The 22,289-nt window shown below is 41.9% G+C and overlaps 1 protein-coding gene across 1 annotated transcript; it reads right to left on the bottom strand.

Annotated features, from left to right (window-relative positions):
* Positions 1-339: 339 nt before the first annotated feature.
* LOC124145474 (mannan endo-1,4-beta-mannosidase-like) lies at positions 340-21,065 on the bottom strand. The gene is made up of 13 exons (XM_046515250.2): positions 20,993-21,065; positions 19,885-19,948; positions 18,048-18,182; positions 14,929-15,030; positions 9,775-9,969; positions 8,851-8,985; positions 8,475-8,564; positions 7,244-7,546; positions 6,873-7,055; positions 5,798-6,215; positions 3,807-3,960; positions 1,401-1,472; positions 340-709 (listed from the first exon to the last, which is right to left on the bottom strand). The coding sequence occupies exons 2-13, from the start codon at positions 19,940-19,942 to the stop codon at positions 455-457; spliced, it is 2,100 nt and encodes a 699-aa protein (XP_046371206.2). The 5' UTR covers positions 19,943-19,948; positions 20,993-21,065; the 3' UTR covers positions 340-454.
* Between the last annotated feature and the right edge of the window lie 1,224 nt (positions 21,066-22,289).

The raw sequence follows: 22,289 nt of genomic DNA on the forward strand, positions 1-22,289 counted from the left end.
GCTGAAATACACAAAATCGAAATTTCACTCTTGTGAAGAAACTTCTGTCGGAACTATGTCTGCCCACCTCATAAGAATATGTGTCCACTGATTGTTCGATCGATCGATCCATTGATTGATTGATTGATCGATTAATCGATTGATTGAATCAATTGATTGAATCGATTGATTGAATCGATGGATGGATTCGAACACAATTTCAGTGTCAGTATCATGTGAGAGACGTTTACCACTTTGCTGATACCCAAGAGCACGAAGAAAGCGCAGCCATAATCATAATCATGGCAAATCTCTTCAACATTGCAGGTATCTCTTGGCGTAAAGAAAACAAACTCAGTCTATGAAAGCAACGTTTATCTCAAGTGTGCTATTTTACAAAGTATCTTCTGTCACTGGTTGTATTTTACGTTAACGTCACTGGTTGTATTTAACGTTAACGTCACTGGTTGTATTTTTACGTTAACGAGAACGCTACTAGTCCTCCTGCCTTCTCGTCTGTTTCTGCCTTAATGGACTCCATGCCCAGCATCTGTGTTGCAAGGGTGTCTGTTGGACTGGACTGGGCCATGGCATACCAACTCCAGGCACCGTCGTAACCATGGAAATAAGACCACTTGAACTGGTCCTGTGACGTCATTCCTGCTCCTCGAACTTGGTTGAACTCAGCGATGACAAGTGGTTTATCCAGTTGGTACTCCGAAGCATTGTGCTAAAACATTAAACCTACTGTAGATGTGTGTATCAGTGGTTCTATGTCATTATGCCTCGAGGAACAGTTTTAGAGTTGAGTATGATAAGACACGGAACGATCATACGATTGACAAGACAAGCTAAATGTCAATGGATATAACTAATTTCAGCCCCCCCCCCCCCCCCGTGCAATAGTATAGCAGTCATATTTTGTTGCAGTGCATGTCCATAGTCAACGCTGTCTTTCACAATGTGATTCGGAACATTTTTGCATGCAACAGTATGATAAGCATATAAATACTTTGATCACTTTCCAAGATCATAAAACATAACTCCACTGTACGATTTCATTATACGATTCCACGATATGATAATCATGTTACTATTAGTATAATTCCAATAAAGAATGAAACCTACATCTGACATATCATACATATTACACAAGACACAAAGTATTTTCCTCATCCTTCAAGACAAGTCTATTTTTTTTAAAGGAGGAGGCAAACAAATATTTTAGGATTCCAGAACAATGGCATGGCATCAAAGGAAAAGTTTATGTTTTTTGTTAAAATCTAAACTAATATAATGTTTTCTAGGACTTTCGGGAACGAATTATTTTCTACACCCAATCCTAATAACCCTTACGTTTTCCAGATGGAATTGCTAGTTACCATATTTTAAAGATCATAAACATTATCAAAATTACTTACCAGGAATGGAGCCCAGTCGTCGAACAACGTTTTATTATCATAGGTGTGAGTTGAATAAAACGTAAGATGCCCCTGAAAGTAGAAGCCATTCCATTGACACATATCTACAACAAGTCAGCAAGGCCCCTGTACCTATCAGGGGCGGTCGGGTAGCCTAGTGGTTAAAGCATTCGCTCGTCACGCCGAAGACCCGGGTTCGATTCCCGACATGGGCACAATGTGTGAAGCCAATTTCTGGTGTCCCCCGCCGTGATATTGCTGGAATATTGCTAAAAGCGGCGTAAAACCTCACTCACCCCGGGAACCTATCACACAACACGTATTTCAGATGTGCCATGGAGTGTCAGTTTAATACAAATAACAAACTCTAATCGCCTCAGGTCGAAGGTACATTTATGAAAGCTAAACTCCAGTTAAAAACTGCCAAGAAGCGCTTGTGAGAACTCTTGGTTATGCTAGACATATCAGGTGAGGTGAAATGGGGTTTAACGTCGCCTCCAAGATTACTGCCCTATATAGCGACGTGCATGTACGTGTGTACCAGACCGGATTTGTAGTGCTAGCTCACTGAGATACCATGCCGCAGTTTAACATGAATATCCCCCTAAGACACAGTAATGACTCAGAGCCGACCAGTCCTTGTTTTAGCCCCTTAATGCCGAGCGCAAGACAGGGTAACAACAAGTACCATCTTTTAACGTCTTTTGGTATGACGAGGCTTGGGATCGAACCCCGGACCTTCCGCACTCCAGGCGGACGCTCTACCACTAGACCACGGAGGCGTATTCAGTTGAATGTTTCCACGTCCTGTGTGCTTCGTGTGTTAGGTGGCAGAGAGTTCCATAAAATAATATCACGTTTTGCAAAGGAACGATTCCAAACATGCTCGTCTTGGTTGATGGTATATCCAGGAGACGGCTATCACTGCATCGTAGGGGGCGGATATGCCTGGATCGATTCTTTGAGGAACGGTAGTCCTTGATCATTCTGCACCCGATGCAAAAGATTAACACTCATATATCTAATATAATCCCGTCTGAGAATAATTATATCCAGTGCAAATCGCTTTGTTTCTTTTATATAGCCCGTGACCATGTGTGGGTATTGTAAGAATAACATTCAGGAGAAAAGGGGCGGTCGGGTAGCCTACTGGTTAAAGCGTTCGCTCGTCACGCCGAAGACCCGGGTTCGATTCCCGACATGGGTACAATGTGTGAAGCCCATTTCTGGTGTCCCCCGCCGTGATATTGCTGGAATATTGCTAAAAGCGGCGTAAAACCATACTCACTCACTCAGGAGCAAAACATTGATATGTGAGGCTTTAACACATACATCAAGTGCAAATACATAAACAAGGTTGAATAAGACAAATTAGTGATTGATAGTAGGAGCACCACAGGAAGGAAGTATGATGTGACCTTGGTATGTAGGATGTCGAACATGGGCATATGCTGACAATACCAAAAGGGCTGAGAATGCTGACAACAGTGACTAACAGCTGCCGAACAAATTGTCTGTAACTATGTCACACTGATTGTATGCTTTAACTAAATTAAAAAAATGGACGACCATTAAATAAAGCGAGAAAACCCTTTGTATATTAAATAAAAATCTCTGCATAAAGCAGAGTCGATTGTACGATTCCGACCGCATCACGAGCATGTGTTTATGAATCACTATCAAATAGTAATGATACCAGGTGTTCGCGAAAAGGCATGCAAAGGTCAATTGTTCATCTGAAAAAAAACATGGAAACATATGGTACAAGTGAAAAAAGGGAATTGCATCGGACATCATTTTTGTCATTGATGCGACAAATTTAGATAGGTCCTCCATATGTCTACCATAAAACTTTTTGAAAGCTTTACTGAGGCCTTGAATGTTGTAACCTTGATCAAACAACTTCTGAGCAAGACTCGTATGACGCTTTTTGAAATCTTGGTAGAAACAGCATGCTCGATTGTATCTCAAAAGTTGTGAAATGGAGTGAGTGAGTTTGGTTTTACTCCGCTTTTAGCAATATTCCAGCAATATCACGGCGGGGGACACCCGAAATCGGCTTCACACATTGAACCCATGTCGGGATTCGAACCCGGGTCTTCGGCGTGACGAGCGAACGCTTTAACCACCAGGCTACCCGACCGCCCCTTGTGAAATGGAAACACCAAAGGCTGGAGCTGCTGGAATATTGCTTGACATGAAGGGAAAAACGATGAAAAGTTCCAGAATGAAGGTGGAGGAAAAGCAACCCCAAACACCATCCCATGCACGTGCAATACATGACACGTAACAGTCAATGTGAATATAAAATAATTAATTCCAGATGCAAATAAACTGCACTCTTGGACGTTGACAAAGCAACGTTTTATTTCTGTTCATCTCCGTGACCCTAGAAGTGGGACATACCTGGGGCTTTCCGCCAGCCTTCTTCATACACTCGTCTTTATAGTAGTTAAAGAACTTGAACTGATCAGTATTAGACCGCACGTTCCATGACCCAGCTGTGATGGGCGTGGTCGGATCTACGTTTCGGATAGCGTCAGCTTGTCGGGAAATAAATCTGGAATAAGGGAAAACATGAACACGTCTTTGTTACATTTCTCAATCATCGCGATACTTCACCATGGGTACAGTGTGTTCCCTTGAACATTGAACGTCTGTCTCAAAGTCCATGAACCATATTCCCCCCTTCCCTAACTCTTAGTATAGTGTCACAGTCCGAAATGAAGCAAGTCTAGATTTTACCCAGATTCAGGCATCTGCTTTCAAATTAAATGGAATTCTTTCTTTCTATGGGAATTTTATATTTTCCGAGACTGAACGTTTGTCTTGTATTCACGTCTGATGGAGATCGTGTTGACGATGTACCTCAGGAAACTGGATGTTACTGATATATGAAATGATCTTGAACAATACGTCGTCGATGATATCAGTATTATACAGTTTTTTTGTTAGTCACACGGCCCGGTTATTAGCGGCATATCCTCGGGTTTCTAAAAAGAACTCTTGGCCCTAAAACGTATCTCGAATCCAGTCACTGTGACGATATTTAAGCTTGACCCCTGCGGCCTACAATAATGCGAGGCAACCGATGTTTGATATCATGAGTAACACCGGGTACGTCGTACAATAAGTCTGATATTTTGATGTAAACATCTCCTCCTTGTTTACAGTGGCTGACATTTCAACCATGGGGGCTTACATGATACCGAAACTAGTCCTTAATGACAGGAGGCATCTTCCCGAGGCAAGAGAGTTAACTGACTGTAAAAGTCCAAGTTCCACCCTTGCCGAACTGGACTGGAATTTCTGAGCTTGATCATAGTGCCATCAGACGCTATTAGGAGTTATGTCCCTTCTATGTCCCCCCTATTGACCAATCAGATTCCACATCTCATATCACTTGCATTTGCCTCAAACAAAAAGGCGGTGCCCAGTCAGGACGATCTGATCGATAATCAATATCTATATTGTAATAAAACGGGTTCTTACTTCGCAAAGTGCATCAAATCACGTAAGCACCTTGATTGCACTCAAGAAAAGATTTGGAAAATATCTGTTGACGCCGAATTGGCGGTACACATGCAAATCCTGCAATCGACCGCATTTTCCACGTCATTTTACGAACCGGCTGTCGATTTCGTCACGCGATATTCATTGGACAACACATAGACTTAGTCCAGACAAAATTTAACTCCATAAATTCTAGTTCGACAAGGGCGGAAACTGGACCTTTACAGTCAGTTAACTCCCTTGCCTCGGCAAGATGGTCCTATGTTGAATGAATGCACCTAGGCCCACTTGCACAAACTCATCTTAGCGCTTCGACTAATTTAGCACTGATATTGCTTTGCGCAAGTGGATTCATATCGTGTTAGTATTCGACTGTTATCGATTGATATGTCAGTGAGTTTAAAGTAAACATGACATTGTTTGATCCACATAGCAAAGTATTTGAATGAAGAACATCTACCTCTGAATCTCCAAAGGGGCATCACACTCGCAGCTACAATCTGAATCGGTTAGCACCCGTGAAAATCCGGGTTAGAATGGGTTTTCAATAACCCATGTTTGGTGTAAAAGGTGACTATGTCGTAAGAGGCGACTAACGAGATTTGGTGGTAATGCTCGCTGACTTGGTTGAAGCATGTCATCGTACCCCATATGCGTGGATCGATGTTCATGATATCAATCACTGGATAGTCTAGTTCAGATTCGAATATTTACAGACCACCGTCATATAGCTGGGATATTGCTGAGTGCGGCGTTAAACAACAAACAAACGAAAAACAATCGGAAACCGTTATACCACCGTTATCATGTTTACCCTCTCGTATCACTCCTCCTGTTTGTGGGAACACAGAATAATCTAAAACATATACAGAGCTTAGAACTACCTTAAAAAGTCTTGCATGGAGAACGCCCTCTGCGCCCAACCAGCACCGGACTTGTGAAGGATATTCGTGTCGAAGCATGGCTCCGTGTTAGTCTCGTCGGGTATCAAGAGACCTTCGATCTCGTTGATGATGTCATATCCGCCCAAACCAGGTTCATCCTTGATGGCTTTAGCCAATGGGATGAGTCCATTGTCGATGTAGGACTGTAAAATGGATTCATCCTTCACCAAGCCGTCCATTTTGCTGTTATGCAGGGCACCATTCCACAGAGTCAAGAATATCACGATGTTGTATTTGGCAGCTGTTCTGAGGTACTTCTTTATATCGCTGATGAACGTTCCTTCTTTATCAAGGCTGACCACGTGACCAGAAGCGCCAAATTCGGGAGTCGTTTGTCCACTTACATGGATCCAAGTTCCTATACAAGAAACATGGAAGTCAGTGAGTGCGTTTGACGCTCATGGACTATCATGACAGTTTAAGGTATGAAGAAGACAGAGTTTGTTTGATTTGTTTGTTTGTTTGTTGTTTAACGCCGAACTCAGCCATATTCCAGCTTTATGACGGCAGTCTGTAAATAATCGAATCAGGACCACACAATCAACTGATTAACATCATGTGCATCGATCTACAGAAATGGGGTATGTTGGCATGCATCAAATTCACCGAGCCTGACCAACCGATACCGTTAGTCGCCTCTTACGACGAAAACCATGGGCTCTCACTTTGATCTTCACGGGTGGAAGAAGACGTGGAGGAAACACTGGTTACAAAATCAGACATGCCTACGAGTATGCAATTGGATACGGCGCTGACAGATTGTAGGATTCGACCAAACATCCATCCTCTGACAAGTAGTCTTTTGCCTCTGGGCTACCCGAGCCCAATAAACGAAATAAAAACAAAAAGCAATGCGGTCAGCATAACTAAATATAGGCTCTGAATAAGTATGAATCATGAAATCAATAAAATTAATATTTCGTTAATTATAAAATTATTTTTTTAAATGACTACGGGGTTCGAGTATTACGTTTCGTTGTTCTTATTAGGTTCAAATGACTTACGCCATACTTACTCATTGAGTTTCCTCCAGCTTGATGTATTTTCCTGAGGAAACATTCAAATTGAGTCTTCCTGTATTGGTATTGGTTATTCCCGAAATCGTAACCATAGGCAACCCACGCCTGATTGGCTCCCGACAGAAACACCTTTTTGTCGTTGATGTAGAAATGCTTCCCTTTGATCTGAAGCTTCCGTCCTGGCATAGAGTTGTACATACAGCGGTATCAGTGATGGATAAACTATTTGTGACACGAGTAGGATATACGGATGGAATTAAGAAGGGAATACTCCGAATTATTGCAGGAATAATTTCGTTTCAAAGCTGATTGATATAAATTAAGTATACAATCAAGAGATATTGACATTGGCTTAGAAAATAATTACCTGGGCCAGATTTGTTTAGATTTCCATAATCAATTGTTTCTGTGACTCCATCAGGGCACTTCTGAGAACTCTGTGGTGCCTGAGACGGCTTTGAACCTTGCCCGCCATTATTGTTGTTGCTGTGGGGGGCGGGCGTAGTGGGCACGGGAGTGGTGATGACGGGGTGGCTCCCCGCGGGAAACTTACATACGGGGAATGCGTTGTCGTAGGCTGCGTCACAATCTTGGTCACTCCACACGCCTTGGGAAAACTTGGCCATCATTTGGGCACATTTCTCCACTCCATTCCAGTTGTCGGGCTCACCTGAATGATTTATAAACATGACTGAGGTTGATGTAACAATCTTTCAGTTAAATCACTGCTCGCTTTTTAGACGTGGGAGAAAAGCCCCAATTGACCATACAGGCCGTTTGGTGAAACCTACGAGCATGGGGATGGTGCTTGCAAATCTTGAAACACAGTCTACACGAATACCCATGATCGTAGGTTTCTGACATACCAAAGGGAAGTAACTCACAGAAACAACTGCGGTCTGGCCTCAACAGAAAGGTCCAATCTCCTAAATGTTAGATCTTAGGCTTTACTACCTCTAAACAATGTACTGAGGACATCCAATAACAGGTCACTTCAGAGCGGCCTCTTATCCGATCAATCAGAGTGTCGATTACCAGATCGGGAAAGTAACATTCGGGATGTGTTTTCCAATCATGCAACCTCGTAATGGTTAACACGAGGTATTCCGAACTACAGTTACGTGTCTATGATAGATGGGATGAGTGAGTGAGTATGTTGTACGCCGCTTTTAGCAATATTCCAGCAATATCACGGCGGGGGACACCAGAAATGGGCTTCACACATTGTACCCATGTCGGGAATCGAACCCGGGTCTTCGGCGTGATGAGCGAACGCTTTAACCACTAGGCTACCCGACCGCCCCGATAGATGGGATGAATGGAAGATACTTTCCATAGCCCGTGGGAATTACTGCCTCTCAACCTAGGCCATCTATTAGACATTCCAACATTTTCTTTTGTTCAGTTTTCAAAATTTAAATCAATATTTTTCAAACGTAATCTGGAATGGATGTCACCAGATTAAAGACTTGTCCCGTGAGGCTTGACGAAACTGCTTTCTGATTAGCCAAAGTCGACTTCTTGTTAGTCATTTCATTGGTCGGTCAGAGAACTTGAAAGGTCGTTCTGAGATTGAGTCGTCATGAAGTGATACTGACCTGTGTGAAAGTACCAGTACTTCACGGCAGATCCATCGGTCCAGGTCCAGGAAGTACCAAGAGACAAACCAATCCAGCAGGACCCGCCAGCTGGAAATAGTCAGTTAATGAGAACTCAACCAAACTTTGATTCCCGTTAAACGCCTCTTACGACAAGCATGTGTGGCTGAAGACCAATTCCAACCCGGATCGTCACGGATAGTAGCCAATACAATCTTCATTATAACTACAACGATTAACAATTAATTGATGAATTTATATTAAACAAATATTGAGATAAGAGGAAGGAATTTGAAGTGTGAAGGAACAGAACTGTTATAAAGTCCTTGTTTGAGGGCTAATTATTTTTTTCTGTTTCGAGTAAAGGAATGATTACCTTTTCGACAAAGTTGGTTGACCTGATCATTCTCCGCCCTGCTGTGAATAGAGACAAGATGGCCGCCATACCCAGAACACACGTCTTCCGCTTGCTTAAAGGTCATTTTCACATTTACGAGTTGTACATTGAAATCTGAAAAATGATAGTATAATAAAAGTAGTGTTGCTGGTAGTAGTAGTGGTGGTGGTATTAGTATTAGTAGTAGTAGTGGTAGTAGTGGCACGTGGTTCTACGCACAGCACACAGGTCACAAATGACGTGACGTTAAGCAACGTCGGTTGCGGAGAGTAGTTGGATGGGTGACCACGTTAAGCAGCTTGGCTCCTGACAGTTTCTAGGGCTTTGGTCCTGCTCCACACTGATGCACAGGTGACACATATAGTGTCTTCCTGCCTCCAGATGTCAAACAATATCATTGTACAATACACAGAATACTCAGATATTCAAACAATCTATGAAACTGAACTGCGAAATCACTGCAGAGTAAAAAATGTATAGCAGATAGAAATAAGGAATCCATGACATTGTGTTACTTCTCGTTGGCATTGCTACATGTAAGGTGGCCGTGTTTGGTGTCCCTCGCTGTGATATTGCTAAAAGCAGCGTATAGTCACTAATCTACGTGTTCCGACAATTTCTCGAGGGCCATTTAGAATTACAAGTTTAGACACATTGTCAGTTCCTTCTATCTGATTTTCCACCTGTCAGGAAAAAAACCTTATCGGTAGAGGACGTGTATTTAGGAAGGTCAATTAGAATATCGGACAACGAAAAGGTAGATCTTCAGTTCTCCTGTGTCCGGTGGAATCTTGTAACAATTACCCCTTTGGCAAATCAGAATGGATATACTCCATAACAATTATTGAAACAGCGGAAATAAATGTATATGAAATATCATCTAACTTGCTTAAACGATACTACCTCCGGGGTTCGTTGATCCCGTGTTGGAGGTCGTTAGTTCAGGGGCGGTCAAGGTCACGTTACTGTCCTTGACCCTGCAGATGGGGTAGGCGTGGTCGTAGCTGGCGTCACAGTCCTGGTCACTCCATGTTCCCAGGCTGTACTTCAAGAGGAGCTGGACACATCCCTCTACGTGGTTCCAGTTGTCAGGTTCACCTACCATCAACAAGGTCAAAGGTCAAGGCAACAGTGTTAAGTTAAAATCCGTTGAGAATAAACAAGGAAAGAATAAACAAGTTCCTTGTTTCTTTCCATGAGATTAATACATACACAAATTTCGTCATAATTAGTGTGACACTGCGTGTGCTGCTCAGGATCCGAAACCTCCAATTTGAAGCCGTCAATGTGTGATTTGGTATCAAGATGTAAATGTGAAATGTAGATTATGCAATGAATATAATGAGACTGGCTTTTCTAAGCAACGTGATGGTGTGGCTCGATCATTTTATTACCGTCTTCGCCGTGCATGTGGTTATGACTCAGAGGTCGATCCGTGGTACACGTACGACCTCGAATATGTAGAGGGAATTCTTTGGAATAGGCCCGTAAACATCCTCAGACCTATCCAGGCCAACAAACCTGATCTTGTCCTTTTTTGATAAATCCAATTAAATCATTTATATCATTGAATTTGCAGTCCCCTTTGACACTAAAGTGATTGACAAAATTGAGGAAAACATGGCAAATATGCAGACCTCGCTTTCAAAATCACCCGCTTGCATCCCAAGTACCAAGTTGTCCGACTCCCCATTGTTCTCGGTGCCTTAGGTTTGGTACCTCCCGATCTGTTGACTGACATCGGGAGAGTACGCGGATTTGCTACCAGGAATACAGCCCTTATGACAATCTGGGTAATGCAGAAGGCGGCAGTGTTGGGGAGTCGTCATATTCTCAGAAAAGTTTGACTAGGCAGCGCTTCCTAGGAGAAGTCCCATTCGCTGTCTGGACTGCGTGTAGAGAGGGCAAGGACCCTGAGCTGATGATGAACTTTACCAGCCTGGCTGTGCCAGGTTCACATGTTTTATTTTAATCTGTAAATAATAATAACAACAACAACAACATCAACAACAACATCAATAATAATAATAATAGTAATAATAACTTGTTTTGCTCATCATTTAAGATTAAGAAGATCTGTGCAGATATATGCAGTGATTGGTACTCTTCCGCCTAACTGTATCTATGAGATAAGCACGTGTATACAATCCTCTTATTAGGGCCTGGTAAGAACATGGCCTCTTTTATATCTGGGTATAGATAAACACCTGTGCTCTTACCACAGACAGACATTTCTAAAAGGTCTCACGGTGCTGTTTACATGCATTCCGAAAAAGAAAGATAACTCCTTCATTCATGTCCAGGTCATAAGACAAGGCCGCCGTTTTCTATCTACTGTAAAGTCCGTCTAGACTGATCTGAACTTTGTGTATACTCAGGCCGTACAAAATTATTTCAACAACATAATACATATGTAAATATAGAATAGATACAAAAACATCTTTGCCATGCATGCATATTTATACAGATTTACTATGGTAGCAATATATGTGCAATTCAACAAGAGGGAGAGTTATTTGATAGGTTTAAACAATGACATGATGGTTTTACAGAATTTTGAGTTTTCTCAATGTTCCTACTCGTAAATTATTAAAAAGTAAATTCATTTTATGCATATTGGGTTTGATGTAGTAGAATCTGTTTTAAAAAAAAAATTCTTTCGTCTTCTAAAGATGTACAAAATAACAGATAAAGTTGGTATCTCCTTTCGGTTAAAGGTATTTTCTCCATCTCCCAGTGTCAATAGGTAGATTATGATTACAAGTTCTGAACTTAAGCCTAGCCAAGCGTTTTCTTGCAGAACGTTTAAATAATATTAAAAATTTAGGCAATCATTTTTCATGATACTATATACAATGTGCCTTTGGAAGACTTACCCCTTGCACTGGTCCAACACTGTAGGTTAATGTCATGTACTTTTTCATGGACTCAATGTTTTAGGTATGTAGGATTTTTGAAACTTTGTGAAAACCACATGTAGCTGAGTCCAAGTTCATCAAAAGTTCGGTTGATGTATGTTTATTTACGTTTACATTTTCCAAATAGGTCGTCATTAAACAACAACTTGTATACAAGAAAGGATAATTTAGATGATTTCTAGGAAAGTAATGTTGCCCAATAACTTACACTCATTTTGGCAATGTTTGATAGATGGAGTCTTCCAAGTTCCCCGTGTACTATGGTGCATAAACGATATTTTAGGACACGCAAATGGACACATTCTAGAGCTGAGATGTTTTCAAACCCCCATACTTCGCATCCGCAGAGAAAAACTGGCATAACCATTCTTTCAAAAAGACGCAGTTGACATTTAAGTGAAAATTTAACTTCCGTCCTTGGCATAAAACATAGAACTAAACTTTCGTTGCTTGTTCTGTACTCAACAACAAAAGTTCCTGTGACACCAATATTTTAGTGTATTTTTCAAACAAGTAAAGTTTGGTTTTCAATATTGGAGTACATGTATGGAATCAAGTCACAAAAACGGAACTGCTACAGAAAAGCACGCATTCCATGCCAAAGTTGACTTTTATGCAAGCCCCATGCGTTTCACTATCCAAGATTGGGTATAAAAAAATGTGCTTTAACGGGATTCCATATGCATTGCTTAGCATCGTGATGACAACAACCATTCAGAAAAACAACAAAATTACGCAATTATTCAACATTACGAAATGCAACGCCTGTCCGAAAATTAGCGTCTGCGAGCCATTGGTATGATGTTGCAAGACCATTTAACGTCCACAGCAACGTTGGCAACACCTCAGTTTTCACCTCAGCCACAGCGATGGACGGATTCAAGTGTACCGACGTCGAGGTGAATATTACGTCAATCATTGTGTCATGGAAGAAGATCGGTTCGGGGACGGTATGGTATGGGGTGGGTGTACAGCAAGACAGAGGACCCGTTTGATAGTGGTAGAGGGAAATCTCAATGGACAGCGCTACCGCGACGGGATCATCAGCCCTGTTGTTCTACCGTTTTTGCGTCGTCATGGCCCAGGCATTACCTTTCAACATGACAACGTAACGGCCTCATATTGCTCGACGTGTTCAAGATTCTCTTCAACAAAACAACGTGAATGTCATCCCCTGGCCGGCTCGCTCCCCTGATCTCTTACCAATCGAACACATGTCGGATGAGATGGATCGGCGCCTTCGACGTCAACCACGTGTTCCACAGACACTCCAGGAACTTCGAAACATGCTCCAGCAGATATGGACAGATATCCCACAGGACTTTGTGCGACGCCTGGTCCATTCCATGAGACGAAGATGTGTTGCTTGCATCGCAACCAGAGGTGGACACGCACGCAATTGATTTGTCAGTTGACATTTTGGCATGTTCATGTTTTTTTTAATAAAATCACGCATTTTCTGAAGTCAGTATGGAAAATTGAACCATTTTGAACACTTACAGGAGTCTTTTATCTGTTGCAAACCGAAATTGTTTCAGATTTGGTGAAAACTTTGCATTAAATCTTATTCAATGCCACAGGAACTTTTGTTGTTCAGTATATTAGCTTTTTCTTTGCTAAAGTGAATTTTGAATTTATTTGAAAGATAACGCAGAGATAGTTATAGGAATCAACTTGAAAATATGAAATGGGTATAACATATGTTTTAGATCATAAGCTTCTGTGGCCAATAGCACTGAATCATCTGCGTACAGTAATACAAATATTGTGATAATATTTTTGATTCGATCATAGAATTCATCTGGTTTCAGTTGGACACCTTCACATAACTCCTGTACAAGAGATGCTTGGAGGTCATTTAAACATATTGCAAACAAGACAGGCGATAGATTTTCTCCTTGTCTTACTCCAGAAAAGAAACCCGCTAAATTACCATAACAGGAAACACATGATTTGATATTCTGGTACATATTATATATAACGTTAAAACAGTTTCCAGATATGTTGTTTTGTAATAGTTTTTGCCAAAGTCCTGATTGCCAAACTGTGTCAAATGCTTTTTGCAAATCTCCAAGCGCAAAAAAAATATTTCTTTTTCCTAGCTTTGAATTATTCCATGAGGTTATATAGAGCAAAAATGTCATCAAAGGTAGAATAACCCTTTCTGAAACCTGCCTGAGCCTCCGACAGTATGGAGTTCGATTCGATGAATGTTTGCAAACGGTTATTTTTGCAAACATTCATCGAATCTGCTGTAAAAAGTTTGCCAAAACAGCTTAGCAGGGTGATAGGTCTGTAATTTTTTACCTTTACCCTCAGTGCACTGATCGCTTCGCCCCTGAAGATCAGGTTTAGAATTGATCAGAAACCCTTGCTTGTCGTAAGAAACGACTAACGGAATCAGGTAGTCAGGCTCGCTAACTTGGTTGATGTATGTCATCGTACATCGAGGCTCGTAATGTCAATCACTGGACTTTCTGGTCCAGAGTCGCTTATTAACAGACCGCCGTCCTAGAGCTGGAATATTGCTGATTGCGGCGTTAAATAACTAACAAACAAACCGATCGCTTCGCTTGGTGTGGGTTCGAAGCCAAGATTCACCCTGGTAAGGATCGTCGGTCCGTTGACATGTGATATACATTTAAATATTTAACATTATCCATGTCCTAGGACCATGGTAGGCGGACCATGATTGATAGATAGTGGCGTTTAATGAAATAAATATCAAGTTTCATCGATGCTGGTTCATCTGGTGAGTTCGCGAAGGACGGGCAGTGACACACATCTGGCCTGTGATCAGTATAAATGGATGACTGGTGAACTTTAGAATGCACTCATTAAACCATAATTAGTATGTCATTGCATTGTCTTTTCAAATATATTTTCCTTTCAATGTTGCCTTATTTAGTTCCGGGGGCGGTCGGGTAGCCTTGTTGTTAAAGCGTTCGATCGTCACGCCGAAGACCCGGGTTCGATTCCAGACATGGGTACAATGTGTGAAGCCCATTTTTGGTGTCCCCCGCCGTGATATTGCTGGAATATCGCTAAAAGCGGCGTAAAATCATAATCACTCACTCACTATTTTGTTCCGTAGTATACATATATGGTTGGTATCGTGTGACCTTGACATTTCACTGACCTGAATGAAAATTGGTGTATGCCTGGTTTGACCCATCTATCCAGGCGAAGACGTTGCCGGACGTGCCCACACGTCGATAACCCAGCCAGCAGTCACCGTTAGCTGGACAAAGGCAACAGTATGTTTACTTAGCAAGTGTTTAAAGGGGAGGCTTAAACAAAAAAAACTTTCTGATATGAAAACATATAAATCAACTATAACTACAAATATATAATTTCTCATATCGGAAATGGCAAGCTCTGAAAACGTATGAACATTTTACGCATACTGCCATATTCATCTCCAGTACCATGCAGTAAAGAGTTGTCTCCCTTTGATTATGACGTACCAGTGTCACTCATACTAGTTTCCTGCATATTTAAAAAGGGATTCGAGTAAAAGTTTATGTTTTAGCAAACAAACATGGCCTCCAACAACGTAATATTCCTAAGGCTACTTCAAAGATTTTCAAGAAATTGTAAAAGCGAATAGCTCTTGGTACAATGTACATTAACGTGAGAGAAAGGTACTATATAGGCATTACTGCTTTGGTGAAACCCTCGAAAATAGGAATGGCGCTGAAAGACAAGGGCAAGGCTCCGTGACCAGCGGATCCTGGTATGGTTAATTATGATTCTAAGTGTGTTCGTGTGTTTAACATTTACGACCTGGGTTCTTAATGAATACACAATGCCATCTTGAAAGTGGTCAAATGTAACAAATGTTATATTAGAATAACTCTTTCTTAGTAAAGTACAGATTCTCGAAAATCACTATGCCTTATAAGTTTGTTGACTCATCAAAGGTTTGTTGACTCATCAAAGGTCGGCAAGATATATGCTTTTATTATAGATCTGCCGCTATATGCTGAAGGAATTGCAGTTTAAGATTATACGTAGTATTGTTTCGTGTAAAAAGTTGATTTTAAGCTCATAATAAGTGAAACACCAGATTATGATGTTTGCGAAACAGAAGATGATATGATCCATTATTTTTTTGGCTGCAGTAATGTTGCTGAAATGATGAAAATAGTATGAAACATTCCTTGATGAGTATACAAAACAACGTCTTTCAATCAATTAATAATTGTGTTTTTTAATTAGATAATATTGAGCCTGTATTTGAATTTCTGAACCTTCGTGTAAAATATTTTATATATTAGTCTCTGAATACACAATGCCATTTAGAAAGTGGTCAAATGTAACAAACGTTATATTAAGATAACACTTTTTTAGTACAGAGTGTTGTATTTTGGGGGGTTGAGTCCCGTCCGGGATTCGAACCCACACCGCCAGAGTGAGGTACAATGTACCTGATCGCCAGCACACAAATTACGAGAATCTGTACTTTACTCATAAAGTGTTATCTTAATAGAGGGGCGGTCGGGTAGCCTAGTGGTTAAAGCGTTAGCTCGTCACGCCGAAGACCCGGGTTCGATTCCCGACATGGGTACAATGTGTGAAGCTCATTTCTGGTGTCCCCCGCCGTGATATTGCTGGAATATTGCTAAAAGCGGCGTAAAACCATACTCACTCACTCACTCACTCACTCACTCACTCACTATCTTAATAGAACATTTGACATTGCACCACTCTCTAAATGACATTCTGTGTTCATAGCTTTCGGCCATGGGAGTCGTGCCAATTTACACTTGTCAGAGGGGTACACAAAGTATGTGACCAGTTGCCGGACTTTCATTTTGTGGAAGCCTCGGTGGTTGAGTGGGTTAGATTGCTGACTCTGTGTGTTGGCGAGGTGCCTCACTCTAGCTGTGTAGGTTCCGGATGGGACTCAACCAAACCAAGTACGAGAATTTGTACTTTGCTAAGTGTTATCCCACATATGACATTTTCTTAGTTGCTTATGTTAGTGAGTGCGTTTGGTTTAACGCCGTTTAACAGTTAACAGGTAACAGGTTACAGCATGTCGGTTATACCACGGCGTGTCAGCTTGATATGGGAGGAGACCCGGCGTGATGCAGGTCTTAGACGTTTACCAAAAGGATGAACCCATGAGCAGGTGTGGCGCTGACAAACAACGAAACATTATCAGCGAGATCCCACGATCATAGATGTCGGGCACAAGCTCCTCACAGCAATGGCCCGTTCGCGGAGCTCTCTATACTATCGCTGCCACCAGTCATAACTCCCCACTGTGATAGGTGGCCACAACCATGCTTGGAGTTGGAACTCGCAACCGAATGACCGTCATGTTTACAAACAAGTGACGACTGTCGTGACGCTGAATACCCTTATCGCTGCTAAATTACTTTCTTTGTTTGTCAATTTGAATTCTGTTTCTTTAAATCTATCGTGTTATTGATTCAATAAAAATGTAAGGGAGAAGTTGGTTGATTTTCCGTTTGTCTGCAATCTCGAACCAATCTGATTATTAAAACAACAAAGTAAATTCATCTGGAAAACATGGTCAGTCGTAAACCTTTTCAAAATGAAATATGATGGCATTCCCAAAGACTAAATTAAAGTATAAACGTTACTACATTTGGGGTTAGCGGGCAAATTTCAAGATTCTTGTAATGGCCGCGCCCACACTGGTGGCAGCGATGTTACCGTGAGTGTGACGAAGGTGTCACGCGCTGGGAAGGAGCTTGATTTCGGGCATACTCAAGGGACGCAACTCTGCACAGCGAATAACGCCGCCTTAGAGGACTGGGCCACCCGTGCCGCCGCGCCACTTATGGCTTTGTTTCCACATTCCACATTCCACATTCGAGATTCGTGATTCGAAATTGAAGTATTACAAACACAAGTGAAACTCTGAGCGTCATAATTGTTTTCGTGGCCATTTGTGTTTTCTTTTTCGACGTGGGGCGTTAGGGTAGCCTAGTGGTTAAAGCCTGTGTTCGTCACGCCGAAGACCCGGGTTCGATTCCTGACATGCGAACAATGCGTGAAGCCCATGGCCATTTCTGGTGTCCCCCGCCGTGATTTTGCTGGAATATTGCGAAAAAACCATGCTCACTCACTCTTCCTCGATGTCACATGCATACCATTTAGAATATATTTATAATAAGAAAACACGTGCACTCATAGGCACACGTGTATACACACTCACGCATGGACGCATGCGCGCACGCACGCACACATTGATGTGTCGACTTTGAAAGACAAGCAACTTACTCAGATCACACAGTCTGTGAGCCAGGTCATTCTCGACATCGCTGTGTATGGACGCCAGATGACCACCCAAAGCCTTGCACCTGTTCTCCGCGGCATCAAAGGTCACCCTGGCTCGGACGATGGTGAGGTGATCAGCTGAAACTCATTGGTTTGCATGTGTCTTAATAGTAGTGGAAAAAGCAAAGCACAAAGAAAATGTATTTCAATTGAATTATTCGCAGAAATATGGAATACTGTAAGGGTCATTCTCGCGATCTCGGCCTTTGGAAACGACCTAAATATGTCCAGAACGCGAGAACGCGAGTTCGCGAGAAAATGTAATGTCGCGTTCTCGCGATTTCGTGTTTTTGTAACCTAACTTGACAAGTCGAGATTGCGAGATTGCGAGATTTTACATCATGTCAAAATGTCGCTTTCTCGCGTTGTCGACTTTTGACAACGTAATATGTACCAAAAACACGGGAATGCGAGGTCGCTAGAACGCGACATTTTGGCAAAATCTCGCGTTCTCATGTTTTGGACATATTAAGCTCGTTTCGAGATAGAGATCGCGAGAATACGAGATTGTGAGAATGTCCCTTACAGTATTCCATACAGAAACTGTCAATTCAAAATATAAAAAGTGTACAAAAATCGCATTGATAGAACACTGTCAAATTGGATCTCAAATGTCAGCAAGGTTATGTGAGACTATGAATGCTTCACAGTGTCATGCTGTATATCAAAACAAAACTCACTCCGTCAGCCTTTTACAAATATGAAGCTTGCCAATGTCAGATATATACATATCGAGAAAGTAAAGCAATTAAATTTTAATAAATATAACACCAAATCATTCAAACATCAGTGTTAATCAGTTGAAATCAGTTCTGTGTTGTAATTAGTGGTGGGTAGGTTTAATATTTGGCTACGCTGACTGGACGTTAAGTGGGTGGGTTGGTTGCAACGGAAGTTCATGTGGGATTACGTAACGAAGGTCTTGGTGAAACCCACGAGCACGGATATGGTGCTGACATACCAAAGACCGTTATCAGGACGAATGTAGGATTCGAACGAACGATCAGCGGGTTATTTTGCGGATAAGTGACGAATTTCTGCAAATATTTGTTCGAACCTGTGAATTCAACACACAGGAAGCGGATCCTTGCATGTCTGACGCAAGTCACATCTTTGGGAAATCTGTACTCCGTTAGTAAAAGACCAACTGACCAGACCGTGGTCCAGTGATTGAGCGTCCGCCGGGAGAGCAAAAGGTCCGGGATTCGATACCCGGCCGCGTAATACCAAGAGACGTTAAAAGATGGTACTTGTTGTCGCCCTGTCTGGCGCGCGGCATTAAGTCGAGTCGAGGTGTTTTCGACAACTCAAAAGGATTCCGGGTTGGAACAGATCTCCGGCAACACCTTCTGCCCAAAGCAGGCGACTAAATTCTAGACTCTGATCATACTCTACTTGGTTGATTGCGTGTCATCGTACCCCGACGGTGTTGCAGGTCAGTGATCATTATATCAAACACTGAACAGTCTGGACGACAATCGATTATATACCGCCGCGATAGAGCTGGAATAATGTTCATTCGGCATAAAACAACATTCAGTCAGTCACTGTATACCATTCAATACCAAATTTGTTAAAGGGTAAATTGTGGAAACTTAATAGCATCATTCAAAGTACTTCATCATCATCATCATCATCATCATCATCATCATCATCATCATAATAATAATAATAATAATAATAATAATAATAATAATAAAAATAATCATCATCATCATCATCATCATCATCATCATCATCATCTTCACGGAAATTACACATGTGTTTCGAAGCAACGCACCTGCGACTGTTCCAATAGCTAGGAGTCCGATGGAAAGAGTGAATACACGCATGGCCATCTAGATCTGCAAGATGCGTGTAACGTTGGTCATGAATTCAGTACACCTTTATATTACAAAAAAGTGCATTTGCCAATTTTCAATCCGTTTTTTTTTTCGTGTCGAAGATCAAGTCTGATATGAAACCATTCATCTATCGGTTGCAGCCTGCTTATTGTCGGACAGAATATTTGTTCATCTAGTTACATTTCCTGATGTTAAAGTGATAAGGACTACGGAACATGAGAGTTATCCGCATTTCGAGACAAACGGAAGGCAGGTATTTTGCGAATATGACCTGATGAAGGAGTACGTATATACTCCAAACATTGTGTTCCTCATGATAAAGAAGTTGACATCTATGAATTCTCATCCTCGTGTTTGTTTCATTTTTAGCCACCATCAAACATGGGTATATATACATTTTTGTGCCCGGAATAGGTTGGATACAGCTGGATATTGCTGAATAGGGCATACACAACACAACACAGAGTACGTATATTTCCAGAATGTGAATCAGTATGGTTGGGTCGATTTATTACAACTTAAAGCCATATCCAAGTTGGGAGGACCGCCTCCGTGGTCTAGTGGTAGAGCGTCCGCCCGGAGAGCGGAAGGTCCGGGGTTCGATCCCCAGCCGCGTCATACCAAACGACGTTAAAAGATGGTACTTGTTGTTACCCTGTCTGGCGCTCGGCATTAAGGGGCTAAAACAAGGACTGGTCGGCTCGGAGTCAGTATACTGTGTCTGAGTGGGGTATACATGTTAAACTGCGGCATGCTATCTCAGTGTGCTAGCACTATAAATTGGCATCAGTCCGGACTAGTACAAGCAGCCACACACACACACACACACACACACACACACACACACGTGCATGTACGTCGCTGTATAAGTGCAATATTCTTGGACGCGACGTTAAACCCCATTTCACCTCACCTCAACTCCCAGTTGGGGGACCCGAAGGTGACGGCCGACCACTCTATCCACTGGGCTACCCAATCGCGCCATATAAACTACACGGAGAATGTCATTGTTCAGAATCGACAAAGCGCGCTGATACATCTTACCTTCTCGATACCTTTGACCAAACACTGGTGCCTGCAAACCTGACTCTAATATATGTATGTCTTATCTATCTGGGGGCTATTACTTAACATCTATAATTTATATCTTATCTATCCAGCAGCCCCAAAATAGAACAAGCACGTTACACAACACCCGTAATCTGTGTTTAATTTTGGACACATTATCTGTTACCATACACAAAACAGTAGCCACGAGAATGTCTTCCTTTTTAGACTGAAACGTAAGTGAGTGAGTGAGTGAGTATGGTTTTACGCCGCTTTTAGCAATATTCCAGCAATATCACGGCGGGGGACACCAGAAATGGGCTTCACACATTGTACCCATGTCGGGAATCGAACCCGGGTCTTCGGCGTGACGAGCGAACGCTTTAACCACTAGGCTACCCGACCGCCCCCTGAAACGTAAGACATATAGACTTGCCAAAGCATTGTAGTCTTGCTTGTTTTTTTCCGGATAGTTTTGTTCCAGGGTCTGTATGAGTGACCAGCGGAACGATTGTCCCTATGTTTTCTTGAGAAGTAGCAAGCAGATACGAAAGATTATTTATACTGACATTAATAATATTCTAAAATGTAGTTAATGCTACCCTTTATAGAATGGAAACTCATCAATAACCACCGTTATTGTTGATGAAGACAGTGAAGTATACAGTAACATTTTACAGAAATTGGATACTTCTTCGTCTGATTGTCCTACCATTTCTACAACAGCTCCCACGTGGTGTCCTTAATCACCATGACAACGCAAGACGTCATACAGCCCGAATCGTACAGAACATCCTTGCAGCCAACAACGTCAACGTGTTGCCGTGGCCTGCGCGCTTCCCCAGACACGTCCCCGATAGAACACCTCTCGGATTTATGTTCGACAACGACCACATCCTCCAGACAACCGACAAGAACTTATCTAGACCCCCCGAGAACAATCGCGACGTATCCCACGTGACGTCTGATTTTTTTCTGTGCGCCGGAGAGTTTTTGCGTGTCGTGCAACAGTGGGTCGTCATACGCACTATTAATGTGTCGTCTCACTGAACTTAAGCGATTTTAGATGTGTGTGCCCTTATGAGCCCATTACGTTGAAATCTTGTTTTTGCGACCCCACCTAAATTCTGGCAACTGCCATGCCAATATCAGATGCTGTATGGTGATTTCGTTGGGATTTTGATCTTCTCAAGACATTGTACTTCATGCATCTATATTGTGTGGGTTTTTTAAAATACTTAGAGTGATTTAAAACTATGGAAAAGTGTCCATTGGCCGTCAGTTCACATCACAA

Source organism: Haliotis rufescens, unplaced genomic scaffold, assembly GCF_023055435.1.
Source record: "Haliotis rufescens isolate VD_foot unplaced genomic scaffold, xgHalRufe1.0.p SCAF_10, whole genome shotgun sequence".
In the NCBI taxonomy this organism is placed as follows: Eukaryota; Metazoa; Mollusca; class Gastropoda; order Lepetellida; family Haliotidae; genus Haliotis; species Haliotis rufescens.